Below are 20,099 nucleotides of genomic sequence, written 5' to 3' on the forward strand. Positions count from 1 at the left end.
GCGCGCGCCAACCACAGCCAGCGCGTCGGCTTCGTCACGGGAGCCTCGACGTCGGCAGTTTGGGACAAGTAGCAGATGATGTCATGTCGGTCTGCTCTGGGCTTTCTCGTGCGGACGAAGAATAAAATGGATTTTAAATATGTTTCGCTGAACGGTTGCTGTTGAAACTTGCTGGGAGTTATCTCCTGATAAATATGAACGGCCTGCGACGCGAAGAAAATACTTCAATGGGATCTCATTTATCGCGCCGACGGAGCAGCGCGCGGAGCTGCACTCGGCAAATTGACATCAGCGTGACATCACTCCGTGAGAGGAATAAACAACTTTTTACAAAACTGAATACAATTGATCTGGCAACCATGGGAATTGTATCATGTCAGCGCCCACGATTCGTACGGTCTCGGAGCTCGCTTTACCCCCCTGCGCGCGCGAGCGAGCGCACGCGCGCGCCCAGACCGGTCGAGGTCTTCGCCGTCCCCACTGGCCCGGTCAGCATGACGTTAGTCCCAAAACCATGACGTGTACACACGCCCGAGCAGCGCGCGCCAACCACAGCCAGCGCGTCGGCTTCGTCACGGGAGCCTCGACGTCGGCAGTTTGGGACAAGTAGCAGATGATGTCATGTCGGTCTGCTCTGGGCTTTCTCGTGCGGACGAAGAATAAAATGGATTTTAAATATGTTTCGCTGAACGGTTGCTGTTGAAACTTGCTGGGAGTTATCTCCTGATAAATATGAACGGCCTGCGACGCGAAGAAAATACTTCAATGGGATCTCATTTATCGCGCCGACGGAGCAGCGCGCGGAGCTGCACTCGGCAAATTGACATCAGCGTGACATCACTCCGTGAGAGGAAAAAAATACATCCCCCTCGCGAGGGGCACGATCAAATGCACAGCATTTCCGAGGGGGTGCGCCGGCAAGTCGTATGGATTACGTATTGGTTGTTGGTTTTCTTGTTACACGCTGCACGTCATCAAATTTGCGGTGGGCTACAGCGGGGCGTCCCGGCAGCACGAGACGCGACCAGCGCTGCTGGTCTCTCGATCATAGTCTCGATCGCGGGACCTGTGTCGCCATCTTGCGGAGGCGCGTGACAACTTATGGCGGGTCTCTCGATCATAGTCTCGATCGCGGAACCTGTGTCGCCATCTTGCGGAGGCGCGTGACAACTTATGGCGCTTTCGAAACAAACCATAAATGAGTGAAGGATATAAGGCGCTATCGGTGCATCGAAATCCGTGTTGGTTGCGTGGCTCAATCGGTAGTGCGCCCGGCACTTGCCGTTCCGCCCGCGCCGTCATGGGTTCGAATCCGGGCGCCGGAAACTGTTGTTTCTTTTATAGTGTAGTGGCCTGGCTGCGGACTAGGCCGAACGCCGCGTGACATTGTGAGTTACTAAAATGCTATGCATTTAAAAGGAAGCGTTCCACACAGTTATCTCAGCTTTGAAATTTCGTGTCAGTACTCCTTTAAGCAACGGGGTGGAGCGAATATTTGAAACCGAAACCAATTAGCAAAACATAGCAGGCGGGCATTGACCGCTCTTGGTGATGGACTACAATGCCGGAGCATTGCTTCGTGCCGCAGTTCACGCAATGCGGATATACCGGTCCAAATGGAGAAAAGGTACGTGAAGTTCCACGCTTTTGAACGAACTTTCTGACGCGAACTATGCCGGTGCGAGCAACCTTTGTGACACGCTGGGCGCGGTGCACTGGGAGCGAATATTTGCCGTTGGTTCGCTAAGCGCGGTATTCCGTAGTCGCTGTCCGGATGAAAAATACAGCTGCGTTGGAGTTCTGTTGTCCACCAGCCTTTGTATTCTAAATGGAGCCTGAGTGTGCGCCACCTATTCATGCACCTGACAGCGGCGCTCGACCGGGAAAACAATACCACACGTTGCCAACATTAGGCTTTTTCTTTACTCGTCCCTGTGGCTCTGCGTCCGCTTCATTTCGTTGTTAAATGGTACCTCTTAGCCCCTAAACGAGCCTTTATGTTACCTAGGGCTGTAAACAAACTTTTCTTGCCGCACTACGCCGTCACGGCGGGGTTGAAAATTTCCTCTGTGGCGGGCGTGCGCGGTATGGGAGTGTGTTGTTGGTTTCTTTTACGTTTCATTTAGCCACGTGTCGTTGCAGAAGTGGCGTACACTGTTTTATTATGATCTAACGGTGGAAAACTTGGTTCCCGATTTGCCGGGCTGAGAGGTTTGTTGTTACGTCAAGTTAGCTTGGTGCCCATTGTCATTTCAGCCACGATGTATTTACTGTCGAATATTTTGCGACTAAAATACACACGCACTCCTCTAGTTTGTCACATGCTGCATGCATGTCTCCGACGTAATGATAGTGGCCATTGATGTAGGTAGCTGAGACAGTTTTCAAGTTTTATTTAAAAAAAAAAGAGAAAACGGCCAGAGTTGCATCAGGCCGCCGCGCATTAGCTTGAGTGTGAAAATCCCAGTAAATTAAACTACTTCGCTGATTTATAGCGCGTGCAGTATAGCAAACTGTGGATATAAATGGAACAAAGGGAAGCATTCGCGCACTCCTGCATGCCGCGGTCTAGAAAACACGACGTTGCCCAGCCTCTGCGTGCTCGCGAGATGACCACGGTGAAATGTGGCACGAATGCTTGCTGGTAGCTCATAGGTGACCCTTCAGGTGCCATGCCAGTCCTTGTTTCTGTCACTGTGGGGGGTGAGGCCAGCACAACTGGGGCAAAAAACCCATTCCCAAGGCTACCAAGTTTTCTCCCAAGCGCCTGCACAGCACTTTGTTGCTGCTCGCATTGCTCCTGTACTCGACGTGCATCGAACAGACGCATTGGCAAGGGAAGGGAGGGGCCATTTTCTCGCGGGCTTCTCCAGTGAATGTCTTGGGCACTCGCTGGTTTGATGTCTCGGACGTCCCCACTGTTGTGGCAGCTCAGTGCACGCAAGCTCAGGTGGCGCCTCTTAAAACCTTCGGCTTGCAAGAGGGCGAGTAGGTGCACAGCAGCCAGGATGTGACTCCATGCTCCACTGCAACCCGACGGGCACTCGCACGCTGCCTCCACAATCGCCCCACTGTCCGTCTTGTTGGAAGGAATGCTTGCCCGGCGCCACGCGCATGACGTCAAGGGCATGCCGCGAGGCGCGGGGCGAGAGAGCTTAGCAACGACGACGCGAGCGGAGTCGACAGCTTTCACCAGGACAACACGGACGGGAAGCGGCACGACACCAAGTAAATGCCATCGCTTTCCCTGAGGCGGCCAACCTGGAACCATATGCAGCGGCGAGCCGGTCCAGAGAGGCGGCTCCATCGGACTCCAAGCTGTAACCTTCCTTGAAAGGGGAGGATGTGGGACAATCTGCTACACCCGCACGTGTAGCAGATTGTCCCACAATCTCAACCGGAGCGATATTCGCTCTTAGCCCAACTCTTCTTGGTTCGCAGTAACTGTAGTGGGACATTAGTCGTCGTGAAAACCTCGTGACAGGCAGTAGGCCCAGCTTTCGGGACGGCGGCGCAGTGGTCGTGGCGACCTCCTCGGTGCTGCCTCTAGGTCCGCTAGCTTTCGGGACGGCAACGTACAATGGCCCCTTGGGAGCTGCTGCCTCGATAGGGCAGCCAATGAGCCCTTGCGAGGTTTCGCGACGCTGTCACGTTCCGAACGCCGTAAGGACTGTGCTGACGCCATGTCAACTTCTAAACGCAATGATGTTTGCGCGTTACGAATGAATGGCAGGCATGGCGTTTGCACGACGTTGACGGCGTTCCGAATTCACGCCACCCTGGTCCAGTGCCACTCAAGTACAGATCGCTGCTTGGCGGTTCGCAGACCTCGGACGGTACGTCTAGGAGGTGCGGCAAAGGTGAGTGTTTGATTTCTTTGTCCTCAGTGTTTCCGCTCAGCATCCAGCACTGCGGGTGATCTTCGTTCGCGGTGCGTCGTCCCCCTCCCTTTGTGTACTGTCTGACTTGGTTCTATTCACGCAAACGCTCGCTACGAGCGTTTAGCCAAGCAGGTACACATCTCAACCGTTCCTTCTATAGCTTTCCGTGTACGGGGGATTTGCCAGTAAAGCTGCTCCCGTATTTTCATCCATTTTGTCTCCTGTAATGCATTGCCTTCCAGCCTCCCTTCTCCTCACCCGCCTGGCGCTGTTCATGGGCCCCATTTCCGGTGGGTCGTGACCGGTTGACCTTGTCGTGACGCTTATCTTGCCTCCTCGTTGCAGACACTCGGGCGTGCTACGACGCCTGGGGCGTTGCTGCGTTGACGCGTTCTACATGCGGGGATGAGCTTGCTGTCTCCCGGATCATAATTCCTTTTTCTGCAGTTGTAGCAGCGGAGCTGTTGTGCCACCGTAAGTGCGCCGTGCAGGAAAAAAGTGCTACACTTCATACCACAAGCTGCATGCAGCAGCTGCATTGTTGTCAATAGAGCGTCCAGCGAGGGCGCCTAACTCACCGTGAAGGGGGTCTTGAAAGGACCTTTCAGTCTCCCCTCTCGGCAGGTGGAACCGCAAGGCCCCGGCGCCATTCTCGCTTTCCTTCGCGGTGAGTTAGGCCCCCTCAGTGGGCGCTCTATTAACAACAATGTAGCCTCCACAGTGCTGCATGCAGCTTGTGGTATTAAGTATATAGGAAAATGCGGAGAGCTCGTGAGCGCGTGCCCCGCGGCGACCGCCGAGCGTCCTCGGCACGCGCAGTGGTTTCAGAAAACAACAACAACAAAAAAAAAATCCGGGAAAAATATACGACGAACGAGAAAATGTCCAGCGCTCATGAGCGTGGAGACCGCCGAGTCCCCGGCTCGCGCAGTGGCGTTGGCAAAAAAAAAAAAAAAAAAGGAACTCTAGCGCTGTCGTCAAGCCGTGAATGTCATGCTTGGCACGAGGAACACGACGATATGGATGCATATGATGATGACTACTACTACAACAGTGAAAAGGAAGGGCGGAACATGTAAATAAACAATTTCAAACTGCACAAATCCTTCGGTGCTCATGTATAAAGAAGCCCTGCAGTTTCGCCATGGTTCAAGCCTTGCACGACTTTGTGCAAGCTTCGCCCGTTGAGCTGGTGAAAGTCTGCAATGCCGAGGATGACTTTGCATCCACCACTCGCTGCGAAGACGACGTCGACCTCTTCGATGCATGTTATGACGATTACTAGCACCGCAACTATGCAAATAGACAATCACACTGAAACTTAACTATGTGTCCCGCAACGCTAACCCACAACAGCTTCGCCATTCAAGTCTTGCGCGTGAGTGCCAGCTTCCCTGAATTTGTTTCATGCAGTTTGGAACCACTGAATTCTTGACCACTTGCTGTGCCTGTTTCGACTGCTGTGCTCGCTTGCTTTGCATTCTGGCACTGCTGTGGTCACCCGAAGGAGAAAGTTAGCACTATATAATTCCCAAGAATTTCGCCATGACGCCTCACGTCGTCCCTTTAGTACAGGGCCCAGCCCACAGCCCTGCTGCTTCTCCAGCCTCGCACCACACACTGGTGCAAGCTGCGCCATTTTTTTTTCCGTCGCAAGCTACGCTGGGAGCTTGCGCGGATTCAGTGTCGTCTCTCACCCCAACAATCCGTAATTTTTCCAGTGTCCCGGAAGGACATTAAAAAATGAACAACACAATCGGCAGGTCACGTGGAATTGGCTCACGTCTTCTGGAAGTTTATTTTACAGCGAAGCAGATTATGGCTAGGAATCAGCGGATTTTTAGTGTGCGCTAGAAAAAACTCCCGACTCCCCCTAACGCTGTAGCTCGATGTTTTAAATTTTAGAACCTGCTTTTTTGTGCTCCTTCTTCCTATCTGTGACCGCTTGGTCGCAGAAATAGAAGAGTATGCATCAATCTTCTGAATGACTGGTGTCGCCAAATATTTTTACTATTTTGCAATCAGTAAAGCGACAGACATGATTGCCTTCACCGACCGGAGATGATTCTTAGCTAAAAGCTTGCCTTGCTGCGCCGGCTAGACTTGACGAGGAGTGAGATTGCCAGAATTTGTTTTCGGAAAGAGCTGGATATATCTCTTCGTGTACGGGTATCTGAAAAAAAAAAATGGCGCAGCACTAATGGTGCAAGGCTGGAGAAACAGCAAATCTGACGGCCCACCTCCCTTCGTCGGAGACCCGGCTGACGCACCTCACGAGAATTTCTGAACTTGGTGCTGAAAGTTCTCCGTGACTGCCAGGCCCAGATCAATTTGTCCGCAGCCTTTCACATTTCCCCCAAAGTGGACCGCGCGATAGAACCCGCGGCAACCGACTTCGCGAACTCGTGTCTGTGATCCCCACTTCAGGCGCGAACGCAAGTGAACTGGCGAGGAGAACAGCATGCGAGAGATCACGCCACGAACACAATCGAATAGAAACCGGTTTCATAACGCGAGATACTCAGGTTATATTCAGACCACGGGAAGCGTTTTCCCCCTGCGGTTCGTCGCTTTGTGTTTCATGCGGCGGCAGTCTTTTGTTTTTTGTTGTGTTCACTTTAGGGGCTTTGGTGATCGCTTTTCTTTGTTCTTTTATTATTTCTTTCCAACCTGCCAAACCCATGTGTGCATTTGCCTTCCCGTATCGTAATGAGGCAGCCTGGGAAGGCGAGATGGAATGGTGTTTGCACGCTATTGGCGCCTGAATTCGCTGTTCTGTTTATTTCTTTTTTCCACTTCAAAATTAAGCCATCTAATACTTAGAAATTTTCTATCTGACCGTTTTTTTTTTGTAGGTGCACACGTTGCGCACCGCATGCCAACAAAGCCTTTTTTTTTCTTTCGAATTGGCTGATCATGTTATTGTTCCCCGCCGCTGCTGACCCCGTACCCCTCGGGCCTTTGGGGGTAGTTGCCGGTTTTGTGGCGTACGTGTCCCGGGCTCGATTTCCGGGACCTCCCTAACCACTTTTTTTTTTCTTTCTCGTGGGCTTCTTGCTCGTGGGCTCCTTGCCTCTCCAGCCACTTTCCCTCGCACTTTTTGGCCTAGCATTTTCCCCCTCTCCACTCCGCCGACGATGATAGTTTTCCGGTAACGCTCCATGGAGGAAGCTCAAACAATTCTCCGCTGTTAAAAAAGGTAGGCACTTTCAGGTGACATCAACGCAGAATCTTTCTGGATTACTGCTTTCAGCTTTCTCAGCGCGGCTCGACATGACAGCGGCAGATAAGTTCACAACACTTACCGTGCTACAGTGGCGTCGGTGCAAGCTATGTACACATGTATTGAAAAAGTGATCGGCTCAAGCCGGGCAAGAGAGGAAGGGAAATACACAAGGCGATATTTAGGTACAAAGTTCGTTAGAAAGGGAGAGGTAAAAAGAAACACTGTTTTTCGCGGTGCACAGTTGAGGCGCCTTTTACATTTATTTTTGTTGAGCACCCTCGACATGCATGTACACACAGCTGACTATCTTAGCGGTCGTGGTCAATGAATGGCGAGATCAGTGTCTTGCGTGGCTAAGCCGGAAGAGACTGATAGAAATTTAAAAGGTAAGAGGTAATGCTACATCGTCTTGCCTTGTCATCCTCGCAGGCGAAGAGTGAGAGCGCATAAAGCAGCATCGACGTCATGCTGGCGCGTTGTCCGCTATTGAATCAGGGTGACGGCTTGAGTGAGTAAAATATTTTCTTACCACTTCAATTTCAGTTTTAACGTGGCACCCACATCCACACATTCAGTATTTGACAACCGCAGCGCAAATCGCACAGTATTCGAACAAGAAAAGCTGCCCTCTGCATTGGTGATCATAACGAGCAAACGAACACTTCATATTAGATTTAATTAAATGATTAAAAGAAACCCCCTTGAGCTTGTAAATATATATGTCGTTAACCATTGAACTACAAATGGCACCCACCAGAATAAACATTGGCAAACCGCGCACTCACAGTAAATACACAACACACGTTAACACAACAATTCTTTGGCATCGCTTGAGGCACATAGCACAGGGTTTTGTTTCACCAGTCGAGGGCATTGTTTTCTTTTTCACCAGGCGCTTGTGGTTTAAGTATTTTTGCACAGACACCATTCAGCTTCACCATACAGTCGGCATCAACTAAAAGCCTAGTGTCTCCTGGGGAGTTGCGCACGCCGCCCGTTGGCCGTCGGAGACGAGGAAGAGGGCGCATCTGAGTTGGGCTCTCAGTAGGCGGGGCTTTCATCCGTCGAGCGTGTCAGGGGAAGTGATACGCGGAACGCGTGTAGCGCATGATTAGGCTCGAATGACACCCCCCCTGTGAAGTGGAAAGAGATAAGATTGGTCGGCGAACACGGTCCTGTACTTAAACTCTTCTTCCCCGGTGTTCTTCCTCTTCTATACCCCATAATCTTTTGCTTCCATCCACACGTCGGTCTCGTGCTCAGCACAGCTGCGTGCTGTCGCTGTTGTACATGCAGCTATTCCGGGCAGGTACCAAATAAATATGGCGCAGTGCCTCCAGAATCGGTGAAGCCACAAAGCCGCTGATATGACAGCGTGTTCTCGTGCTTCGTTCGTGGCAAAACTCTCGGCACGGCCCGCCCACAAACTGCTGCCGCTTCGGGGTGCATTGCAGGTGACCGTGCAGCAGGAGCTCCCATGTCTCCGACCAGCTGTGCATAGTGCGAGGCGTCATTTATCACACTTCCAGTTCTTCAGACAAGTGGACAGAAATTCAAGGCACGTCACCACCTTACATCTGACTCGGCTCCCGACGTCGGTGCAACGCAAGTTGTAGACGCAGGCAACTCGTAGATGTTCGGCTCCGTCACATGCCATGAGCGGCCAGCCGCGTCCTACGCATCTCGGCCAGCTTGTCAGCCCCTGTTCAATACCGGTGGGGGAGCTTCGAGTGCAAGCCGCGCTGTTTACCGTGTGCGGGTTGCAGGGCGTGTCTTTGGACAGCAATCTCGCCCACACAGTCTGGGGCTCCACTTTTGCTCAGTGTGAGCAAGTTTTCAACCCAGTGCTAAACGTTGAAGGAACCACTGGATGCTACTTGAACTTCTGCGCGGTATATTTAGGCCACGTAGAGAGTACCTTCCAATCACAGAGTTCTCTGCAGGGCACTGCACGCCCCCCTCCACCCGCTGGTTCAGGCACTTTGGTTTCTCACATGGCTTGCCACTGTCAGCACTATCTCCGGGCTTTGTATGGTCGCTCGTCTCTGTATCTCCTCGTATGTGGGCAGGCCGGTCGTGTCTGGGGCGATCGAAGCACTCACGTGGACGGCAGGCCTAGCCGACGGGGGCCGGCTTGGTCTTGGGGGCACTGGCGGCCGACCGTCGGTGCGATTCGGTTGCTGCTGCAAAGGCTGCACAGGTGCCGGTCCGCCAGTGCCCGACACTGCTGGGGACGAGGCTACCAGCACCTCGCACCCGGAGTTGACCCATTCCAGGGAAGGGTACTTGATGGCTTCGTCGTACGAAGGCGGCAGCTCGTTGCGAGGTGTCGCCAACACGAAGGGCCGCTCCGCTCCATCTCGAGAGGCCGCCGTCGTCAGGGTCCCCGCACCGTCGTACTGCAATGAACGTGCCGGTGAGACTTGTGGAACAAAAATGCTCGTCTAAAAAAAATTAGTGCCCTTCCACTCTGTGAAGAAGGATGACCTGCAAAGCAGGACGCAGTTCACGGAGCGCACGAAACAAAGCCCGTTTTTTTTTTTTTTTTCTAATTTGCGATGGAGCATACTTGCTAGCCAATTAGCTGAATCAACCCCTGAAGGATCCAAGCTTTGTTCTTGCAGACAAACAGGGAGCTGCCTAAGTCCCCCCACATCTTACTGTTTGTGTATCTTACTGTCTCTTACTTACTTTTACATAAGCATCTTACTGTTTGTGTAACACAGAAACCCAATCCGCTCTACCATTAAGGACTCCGGACAGGTCCCATTTGGCCCTTTGGCGTCCGTGTTTAAACCTCGCGCCAGCACAACGTACATGCCATTCATCAGTACGGGCATGAAACCTATAGCTGCGCGTGCAGCTATAGGTTTCTATAGGTTTCTATAGGTTTCTACTACAAACCTGCGCGCGTAACCCGGCAAACCGTTCATGTGCGCGTGCTTAGAAGTGACAGACGCGGTCGAAAATATCCCCTGAAAGCCCTTTGAAGAAGTGCTATTGGCTCACGCCGGCGTTCCAAGCGGGCAATTTGGTGTACATCCGGGAGGGATTTGCCGCTACTCCATGAGCTGAACTTCAGGCGGTAATGGCGGTGCCAGCAGCTTTTCGTTGTTTTTCACCCATTCGCGCTTGTGTTTGGGACAACACTTCGATTCTTGCTCTTCTTCCTCCAAACGAACGGCATGCATCCGTCCCATAACGATTTAAAACCTGGAAGCCCTTGAGCTCCATCCTAGCGTACAAACATACGGCTGGCCGTTTCCCTTCCCCCTCGTCGGGATCTTACTGTCTGTGTAAGATGTCTGTGCAACACATCAACCCACATCCGAACCACTCGATTAAAGAGGACAGCCGACTGAGCGCTTTAAGCCATGTAATTTCGATATCTAAATCTCTCACCAGCACAACTGAAATTTCATCGGTAGCGGCATGACGCCTAGCTGTGTGTGTACGCCCCCCTTTTCCACCCGCGAACCGTGCACGCATAATCCGGCAACCAGTAATTGCGGATACTTAGGCGTGAAAGACACCGGCGAAAATGTCGCTTCGAAGGTTTTCCAAACTGAAAAAGAAATATGGGCTCGCGCCGGCTTTCCAACTAGGAAAGTTTGTCTTCAACCCGAAGGGATTCCCAGCTAAGTAGTGAAGTGGAATTTGAGCGGAAACGGTGACGGTGGGTTTCGGTAGTTTTAGGGGGCAGCCCTTTGGCAGCCGTTACCTGGTCTTCCCGGGAGCGGTGTCTGTTTATGTCGGCAGCCGTTACCTGGTCTTCCCGGGAGCGGTGTCTGTTTATGTCGGCTTAACCGACTGAACGAACGCAGCAGTAACGAAAGAAAAAAAAACGGAGAGGAGAGTCTAGCGAAGGGTGAGTTGGAGTACCACACGTGGGGCTACGGCGTCATCTCTCTCTCTCACTGCCTTTTCCTTACATATCTCTCATGCGTCGCTACCAAGGAGCACCGTTTCCCTGACACTTTCTGCAGACGCTGTTACATTTTCCACTAATCCAAATCCCTTGAAATTTGCGAGGGGTGTTCAAACCCGATTTGCAACAACATGCTCCCCGCTCCCTTGTGCGGGGCTAATCCGAACCACGCGACATTTGCGCGGGAGGTTCAAACACGGTTTGCAGCATGCTGGCTGGCGGTGGGGGCCCGCTGCATGGTAGCAGCAGAGTATCGCACGCCGCCGTGCGTTCACTGATCACACGAACAATTCCTGAGGCGCACCAGAGATGCGCCGTGACCGAAAAGACTGCAGCTCGCGCTGCGCACAAATTTCATATTAGGGAGTATAGTAATCGTCAGTGCATTTCTAACGCCCATTCGTGCTTCTGTTTATTTTTCGCAACCATTTGATAACCGCTGTTAGCTGCCGACTGCGCAACTTTCCAAAGGGGCTTCGGTGGAGGCGAGGGGGAATATAGTTGTGAAAGACATGTCAGCGGTGGTGAGGAGGAGCCCTGCCGCGGCGCCGAGTAAATCGATGACAGCAGAAGAACGGAAAGTTGGGCTAGTTGGTATGTGTTCATCGTGGTGGAATACAGAAGCGCTCAAAAAAACAAGGACGAAGGAAGAAGTAGTCTACTTCTTCCTTCGTCCTTGTTTTTTTGAGCGCTTCTGTATTCCACCACGATAAATCGATGACACCGGAATGAAAACTGGGGGAGGGGGGGGGGGGGGGGGGGGGGAGGGTCATATACTGCTTTGCAGTAAAAGCTGAACATTTCCATGTCTGTGCGTCCGTTCGCTCACATCCACCTCCGTGACTCACGTGGCCTTAATAAATTTCTGCATATATTTGCATTACAAAAATCAAGGAAAGAGCGCTTTCTACGTCGAATGTCGCAACGTATGTCCACTTTTAGTCAGCTAGAGCCGTGAAGCCTTCGTGGTGTCGGGGATGCGTTCTGGCATCACCAAACGGAGCGGCACTGGGTTTTATTCCCGTCCAGTCAGAATTTTTTTTTTCTAGTTTCCTTTCGTCTCGGTGACTTTCATTCTCCTTGCGCCATCGGCCGTTTGAGGAGCCGTTTCCTTCGGGTTCGTTGCTACAAAAGCCGAACGGTGGCTTCCCTGCTCATCGGCCATTTTATGCTTTCGCATTGAAGATGCGCTCCATGGTGTGCGTGCTGAGCACGAGGTCGCGGGTTCGATTCCCGGCCGCGGCGGCCGCTTTTCTGATGGAGGCGAAAAGCAAAAACGCCCGTGTGTACGAGATTTCGGCGCACGTTAAAGATCCCCAGGTGGTCAAAATTAATCCGGAGCCCTCCACTACGGCGCGCCTCATCGCCTGCGTTGCGTCGGCGCGTTAATACCTACAATCAATCAATCAAATCCATGGTGTGCGTATCTTCCCGTTTTGCCATTCACAGATTCTGCGCTGCTTCCTAGAATTGCAAATAACTGACTAGCCCCTTTAGTTGCTTCGTTGTAAAAACTAAAACCAATGCTCTTTCTGCAGGTACCAAATAAAAGAAATAGGCAAGCAAGGATGCGTCACTTGATTTTGGCGAGGATAAGTATGAAAGTGGAAGGGGTAACAATCAGTTTTTAAATTTGTTAAAATGTCAGTGTGGCGACACTCACCGAAACAGCCGATGGGTTGGCGAAAACCTCTGCCGCCTGGCGTCGCTGGCGTCGGATCTGGTCTCGCGCCCTCTTGAGGATGTACACCCGCCACAGGATGACCACGACCCAGAACAGCAGATTCAGCACCAGCACCACGATCAGGATCCTGGGGACGCCACAGCGAAAGCGGAAGATAAGCATTCAGCGAACATTGGCCCACTGTGGCGCGTTTTCAGGGCCAGCACCATCGTGTTTCATCAACGATCGCATTTCAGGGAGAGAGGAAAAGAAAGGCCACAATTAAACAGAGCAAGCTTTCCCAGCTTCCGCGCTGAACTTCCTTGATGGCGTGAATTTTTTTTCTTTCTGCACGAAATCCTCACTGGCGACCAAGTCTCAGCAGGGTAAAAATTTAAGAAACAAATGACAGGAGCACAACAGAAAATATCCACATTCATGTGAAGAGCGTCTCTGTACTGTGTACAGTGCAGTCGCAAGTATTGTCATATCGGCTTGAGCGACCGACTTCTCCCGCGTCGGCGGAACTATGCGGGATTAGAGAAGCCCTTCTATACATTCTACGCCAGCCGCCGGCGTACTGAACCTTCTTCTGCCATTCAAGAATAGATCGTCAAAGCCTACAATGTGCTAGCTGTTTCAGCTTTCTCGAACATGCCCAGCGCAAAGGAAAGTGTTTACACCATCTCGCATACGTCTCTGGTCATCGCATACCCTTCCAGTGGCTTCCAGACCATAGTGGCATCATGGGAAATGAGAAAGCGCATGAGGCTGCCTGCAGGGGCCTACACATGAAAAACAGAAAGAATATCTTCTTCACGAAACTTATCCACAACCACTTTCAACCGCCTGATCAACTACTCTCCCTGATCCGTAACATGTTATTGCGACCCGCAACATCTCTGACAACTCCCTCGCACCCGGACTACGCCGGAACCCGTAGACCTCAGCTCGACGGCCCTTTTACTAAGGACGAGCTCATGCAGCACTTACCCGGCTAACCCGCACAAAAGCACCCGGACACGATTTCATAACGTACAAGCTACTTCGTAACTTTGACGACGACCACTTAGAGTTTCTCCTTTCCTGTTACAACCACCACTGGACTAATGGCGCAGTACCGCCCCAGTGGCGCCACACAGATATCACTTTACTTCCCAAGCATCACAAACCCATCACTTCCGACAGCTTTCAACCGATCTCCCTCACATCCTGCGCGGGCAAACGTTTTGAACGTCTGGTGAATCGCTGTCTAACGGACTTCCTTGAAGACACCAACCGGTTACCTGACACCATGTTCGGGTTACGCATTCACCTTTCAGCGCAAGACGTCCACCTCCAACTCAAAGAACGGGTTCTCGACGGTCTCAGCAAAGTACACCGCAGTTCCCTTTTTGCTCTCGATATACAGGGCGCCTTCGGTAACGTAACTCACACAGCCATTCTCCGCCAACTTCAAAACACGGGCAACGGATCTGCCACATATAACTATGTGAGACCCTTTTTGACAAGTCGAAGTGCCACTCTCCACATTGGCCCTCACCAGACAGAGACCTTCAACACCCCGACCACTCCCCAAGGCTCGGTTATCTAACCACCACTTTTCAATATAGCGCTCGTGGGATTCCCAAAAGTACCTGAACAAATCCCCCACGTGTCGCACGCCTTATAAGCACACGACCTCACAAGATGTCCAACACAGGCTTTCCCGGACAACAGCAAGATTGCCTTCAAGATGCAATCGACACTACGCTCCAATATCTCCAAACCTGGGGTCTTTACTGCGCCCCATCAAAATCCGCCTTACTCGACCTCCGAGCACGAACCCGGGGCCGCCCACCAAACCCTACCCCCGACCCCTCTTTCACTCTAAACGGGCAAGCAATCCCCACCGTCAATACCCTCCGCATCCTGGGAGTCCACTACCACCACGATGGATCCGGGGCCGTGTACCTCCCCAAACGTCTGCAGACAGTCTCCCAACTTACCTTATTCAACGAATATGCTCTCGCCGACACGGACTCAAAGAAACAAATAACTGCCGCAATACAAGCAATGCTGATCAGCCGCATCACCTACGGGGCACTCTATCTTACCTTAAAACCAGAAAAACATGTCAATATCGATGTCCTAATACGCAAATCTTATAAGGCAGCCCTCAGCCTGCGCACCTTCACTTCTACGAACCGCTTATTGAAACTGGGTCTACATAACTCCCTCTCGGAGAATATTGAAGCCCATCTCGAAAACCAATTGCACCACCTACAACCCAGTCCTGCAGGTCGTCATCTGCTCAAAACGCTAGGTCGGAAGGTGGTACAAACTCTGCACTCGCCACAACGCATACCTCTATGAATGCGACGCAACATCCATGTCCTCCCCATTTGTAGTCAAATGCACCCTACATACAACCCCGGCCGTCGTCAGCATCGTGCACGCCTCCTCATCAGAAAATACGGCAGCGACCCGACCACCCTCTATACGTACCCCTCTCCCTACCCTGAACGACAAGCTCACGTCGCTACTGTTGCCCGCTTCGACAGTGCCTTCCTCACTTCGGCGACCATCTGCACAGCCTCTACTACCACGACCGAAGAAGCAGCCGTTGCCCTCGCAATGACCCAAGCCACAAGTCCCTGCATAACAATTCTCTCTGACTCACAAGCTGCCTGCCGTCGTTCTGCACTCGGACGAGTCTCGGCTCTTACCCTGGCCATCCTTTCTCAATGCCCCACCCTCCCTCATTCCCGCATAGTGTGGACACCCAGCCATACTGCCCTCCCTGGGAACGAGGTGGCACACGCCACTGCCCGAGCTCTCCTTCACCGGGCAGTCCCAGAAGAGGCCAACAAGACAGCCAGTTTTGCTAACTCCCTTACGCCCCTCTCCCAAACCTACACTGACATCCTCTACCCCTATTGAGCAACCAGACGCACCTGTTACCCTCCCCACCCTCCCCTTTCTTCCGCAGACGCCCGCATCTGGCGCCGACTTCAAACCAACACGTATTACAATCACCTCCATCTCCGCCACATCTCTCCTACTAACTACCCACTTAACTGCCCCCGATGCGGTGAGCCTAACACCACAGCTCATCACGTCTGGACGTGCCCCACCAATCCTCCACCACCCAGATCCCCTAACCTTGAGCAGTGGAAGAACAACGTTGCAGAGCCGCCAGCTCGAAGACCGGGAGGCCCTCATCTCTCGGGCGAGGATAGCAGCCGCGCCATGCGACCAACCGGGCTCGGATGGCCACTCACAGCTCCTAACTCTTTTTCTCCCCTACCCCGTCCCTGTTGTTTCAATAAACATTTTCTCTCTCTTCTCGAAACGTGATGCCGCACTAGCTCTGACGGAAAGGAACCGTTTATGGTCCCTGCCGGAGTATACCATCACGGTTTTTTACATGGCATAGATCCATATATTCGAATGAGGCTGCCAGAACGTCTACCCCGCCGACTGGAGACGTTGCTTCGTAGGCTCCGTCTCAACGCAGCATTAACATATTCCTATCGACATGGGATCGAGCAGACGTCAAGACCGTATTCTGATAATTCTGGCTCACCTGGAACTGTTGAACATATATTACTGGAGGGCTTTGCTTATGCCGAATCAAGGTGCCGTTTACAACATAAAATTGATTGTCTCCACCCTGTACCGATGACACTGAGACAAACTTAAACCATGGCCCTCTCCCTCTGCCCAACGCAAAGCCTTGTCTGCACTACTAGATTTTCTCCAGGACATTGGTGTGTCTACGACGTTGTAGTCTTCCCGTCATTTAAAAAACTTTTAACCCAATACCCTGAAGCAGGACTTTATTTATTTTTTCTCTTCTGCTACTCTCCTTAACTACACATACCACCTTTTTATCCTCTCCTCCTTTCCCTGCAGAGTACAGTCAAACACGTTTATAGCGAACTGCAATATGCAATTCAATTAGTTCGATATATCCAATAGTTCGATATAGCAGAACCCGCCTATAACGAGCTGATTGTTACAAGTTCGCAATCCGCGGGAGCCCTACCCCCTCCCCAACTCCACCATCCCCGCATGCAGAAACGAACACAGTAAAGTTGCCATTACCACACCCAAAGTAAAGTAATAAAGCTACTTTCTGCCCCAATTTCCTACTTTGTAAAAAAAGCAGTGATTTTTGTTTTCACTCTTTCGTTTTGGCGGCTTGAACTAGCATAGCATTCTTTACACGAAACATTGTTTGCACCAGTTCGAGTCCGCGTCCCCCAAAATCGAAGAAGCATTGGCGGAGCACATCGACTGCCGAAAGCGCTTCATTATAAGTGACGGATGGCTCTCACTCGCGACATCATCGGGAACATTGGCGAGCTCTTCCCACAGTTCACCAATGCTGCTGTCTTGGGCCGGACTCGCTCACTGGGCGGGTTCCTTCGTGAGTCCCACGCGTCGGAAACAGTTACGGAAAGTGTCGGGCGTCACGTCGTTCCGTGCGACGCGCAATGTCTCAGTCGCGGTTCTTTCTCCGTGGTCGCGGCCAATCCACATCTATCTCAATCGCCGCTTCGAGACCATGCATTTCGGCGGTCATTCTAGGCGAACAGAGTTCGATATATCCGATGTGAACTTCGTTATAAGGAATATGTTTCCCATGTATTTCCGTAACTGAAATATTTTTGTTCGATATATGGCATAATTCGCTCTATCCGGGTTCGTTATAGCGGGTTTGACTGTAGCATGTCGGCGAACTCGTGTCGGCAAACCACTTTGCGTTTCCCTATTTAATAAAGAGTTTCTCTCTCTCTCCCTTCTGCAACCCTACCCCAGATAAAGGCAAGGATTGTGATTTCCAAAGGGTAACTGCATTCTAAAAAATTGTTACGGTTGTTCATTGGGTGAGCTCAATCGATAATGTTCAGTGACCAAACGGTACCCCTGCATGTTTCAATCTTGCAGGAGTAAAAAAAAAATCCTCCGTCGCATGCCCCCGCGCGAGGGACACGAGTAAATGCAGAGCATTGGGATCGTTTACGTGGCGTAGGGTTGGTGGTGGTGGTGGTGGTAGTTGTTGGTGGGCTTCCATCGCTTATCAACTGCGACCGCCGACGAACGCAAGAGAAGAGAGCGCAGGAGTTGACTGGAGTGGAGCCCGCGCCAACCCGCTTTATAGGGGGTGGTTGTATTGTGGTAACGTTTAGTGTTTGGGGGGTTGGTGCTATCACGTGTACACCACGCAGCTATCACGCCGCTAGCCCGCCGCTGAGTCGCCAACGCACGCCGCTGACGACGTAGTTTGAATGAGTCAAGGATATAAGGCGCGTTCGTAGCCTTTGATTCTGTGTCGTTTTGTGGCGCAGTGGGTAGAGCACCATGTACCTTGCGTTCCGCCCGCAGGGTCGTGGGATCGAAACCAGGCGCCGGTAATTGTTATTTCTTTTTCTTTTTATAGTGTAGGGGGAGGCTGGCTGCTGCGGATGCCGACGCACGGGTGACATCGTGAGTTATACAAATGCTCTGCATTTAAAAATTTCTTTCGGCCCTCGCAGTGGTCAATTTCCGTGGGATTCAATTGCCTCATGCTCGGTCCGCACGACGGAAACAGAGGTGGGCGAAGAGGCGGCCATCGCCCTGGCGATGACAGCTTCTACAAAAATTAAATTCATTGTTAGCGACTCTAAGTCGGCTATTTGAAATTATTCTAGAGGGCGAATTTCACCCGAGGCGTCCCAAATCCTAAAATCCCGATCCCATGACGAGCGGAACGGGAAAATATACTTGATATGGGCACCGGCCCACTCGGGCCTGCGCACGATGCGGCTCGATGCTTTACTGACCGAGCTGGCGTCGACACTTCTGACCCAGACGCTCACTCGCTTCGCTGGACAGGCAGAGACAGGCTTGTGTCTTACAGGGAGCTGACTACTCATTACCGGCTTGAACGAGCCCGCTACCCCCGCTCATCCATCCCTCAGTAAAAGGCAATCTGTGGTTTGGCGGCTTCTTCAGACAAACTCGTACCCGAACCCCGTCGCGTATAGTCATTGTTATCCTGGACAGTTTTCAGATAAATGCCGGAGATGCAAGAAACGGGCCGATCTTGCACATATATTATGGGCATGTCCTCAGGCGACTCCTCAGAGCCGCAAAATTAGCAGTATAATGAGCAGTGGGAGACCGTATTGCTCAGCTCAGACCCGGCGGATCAAGTCTGGGCCTTCCAGTTAGCCGAAGACGCTGCTAGGACCCAGGGGCTCCTGGCCGACGCCTAGGGTGGAGGTCTAGCTCTCCTCCACAAACTGGACAAATGAAAGTTATTTCTCTCTCTTTTCGCTCCGTGGGCCCCTCCTTTTAAAACATTACACCGTTTGCACATGGCTGAACCGACCCAGTTAATAATACCTCGTTAAACAAACACTTCTCCAACCACCCCTTCACGAGCGTTCCTTGTAAATTACTTCTAAAAATTACAGCAGCATGCCTTATAACTTATACGGAATAAATTAGCTTACCTCATCGACAAGGCTCTTGCAAGTCACTCAAATGTGACGTCATTTTTCACTACATGGATTGAAACCTTTAGGTCAGCCGTATATCATCTTTTCAAAGACATTTTGATTAAAAAAGAATTTCCTGTTGCTTTTTAAAGAAGTCTTTCCTGGGCTACTTGAACGGGAGAATTTTGGTCTGTCTGTCTGCCTGTCTGTCGCTCGATTCAGCCAGCCGGCCAAGTGAAACAGATGCTGCGCAATAGTCTTATGTACCCACAGGCAAATCTAAACGTCTAAGTCCGGTGGTAGTGTTCGTACTTGCCAACACTGTTGAGCAATAACAAAGCATTACGCAAATATGAGGCAGAAAATCAATACACAAGGGATATTTGCAGTGTTCCTTTATGGCTGCTTGATTTTTACGATAGCAAATAAAATACTATGCCCACTGCAAAAAAAAAAAAGAAAGAAAAAACAACTATAACTTCTGGCGGCATTTCGAGAAATCAAACGGCAACAGTTGCGAAAGGTTCCGCTAGATAGATTCCACGTTCCGCTGGGAACGCACTTTTGGGCGAGCGATCCACCACTGCGGACCGCTCAAATCGGCAGCTAATCGGAACCATCTTTTGAGCCAGGCACTGGCCGACTGACACATCGGTGCCGGATCGTCTGCAGATTCACCGACGCGTGCCGCTGACCACTCTGTCACCCGTTCAGCTGATGCGTGCGCAGCTCAGCCGCTCAGCTGTTACTGGAAGCCCGTGGTTCCCGCCTACAACGTGGGGTGTCTTTCCAGTCAACACTGGATCCTTCATAAACTGCTCTTCGCGGCAACGGCCGTCACTTTTGGGTGAGCGATCCACCACTGCGGACCGCTCAAGATCGGCAACTAATCGGAGCCATCTTTTGACCCAGGTAATACAGTGCGAAT

General features: G+C 51.7%; 2 protein-coding genes across 7 annotated transcripts in view; both read right to left on the reverse strand.

The window, feature by feature from the left end:
* LOC144178197 (alpha-tocopherol transfer protein-like) overlaps nucleotides 1-20,099 on the reverse strand; it is a 365,130-nt gene that overhangs the window by 217,118 nt on the left and 127,913 nt on the right. The gene's annotated exons all lie outside the window — the stretch shown is intronic.
* Nucleotides 7,206-20,099, reverse strand: part of LOC144178195 (uncharacterized) — a 132,858-nt gene continuing 119,964 nt past the window's right edge. For all 5 annotated transcript variants that reach the window (XM_077705840.1, XM_077705838.1, XM_077705839.1 and 2 more), the window contains exons 2-3: nucleotides 12,699-12,846; nucleotides 7,206-9,506 (exon numbers count right to left, since the gene is read on the reverse strand). In XM_077705840.1, the coding sequence (XP_077561966.1) occupies nucleotides 9,081-9,506; nucleotides 12,699-12,846 (574 nt within the window). In that variant the 3' untranslated portion in view covers nucleotides 7,206-9,080. The remainder of the gene's footprint in view (nucleotides 9,507-12,698; nucleotides 12,847-20,099) is intronic.

This window comes from Haemaphysalis longicornis, unplaced genomic scaffold, assembly GCF_048455015.1.
Source record: "Haemaphysalis longicornis isolate Haplotype H1 unplaced genomic scaffold, Haemaphysalis longicornis Haplotype H1 scaffold_4, whole genome shotgun sequence".
Classification (NCBI taxonomy): Eukaryota; Metazoa; Arthropoda; class Arachnida; order Ixodida; family Ixodidae; genus Haemaphysalis; species Haemaphysalis longicornis.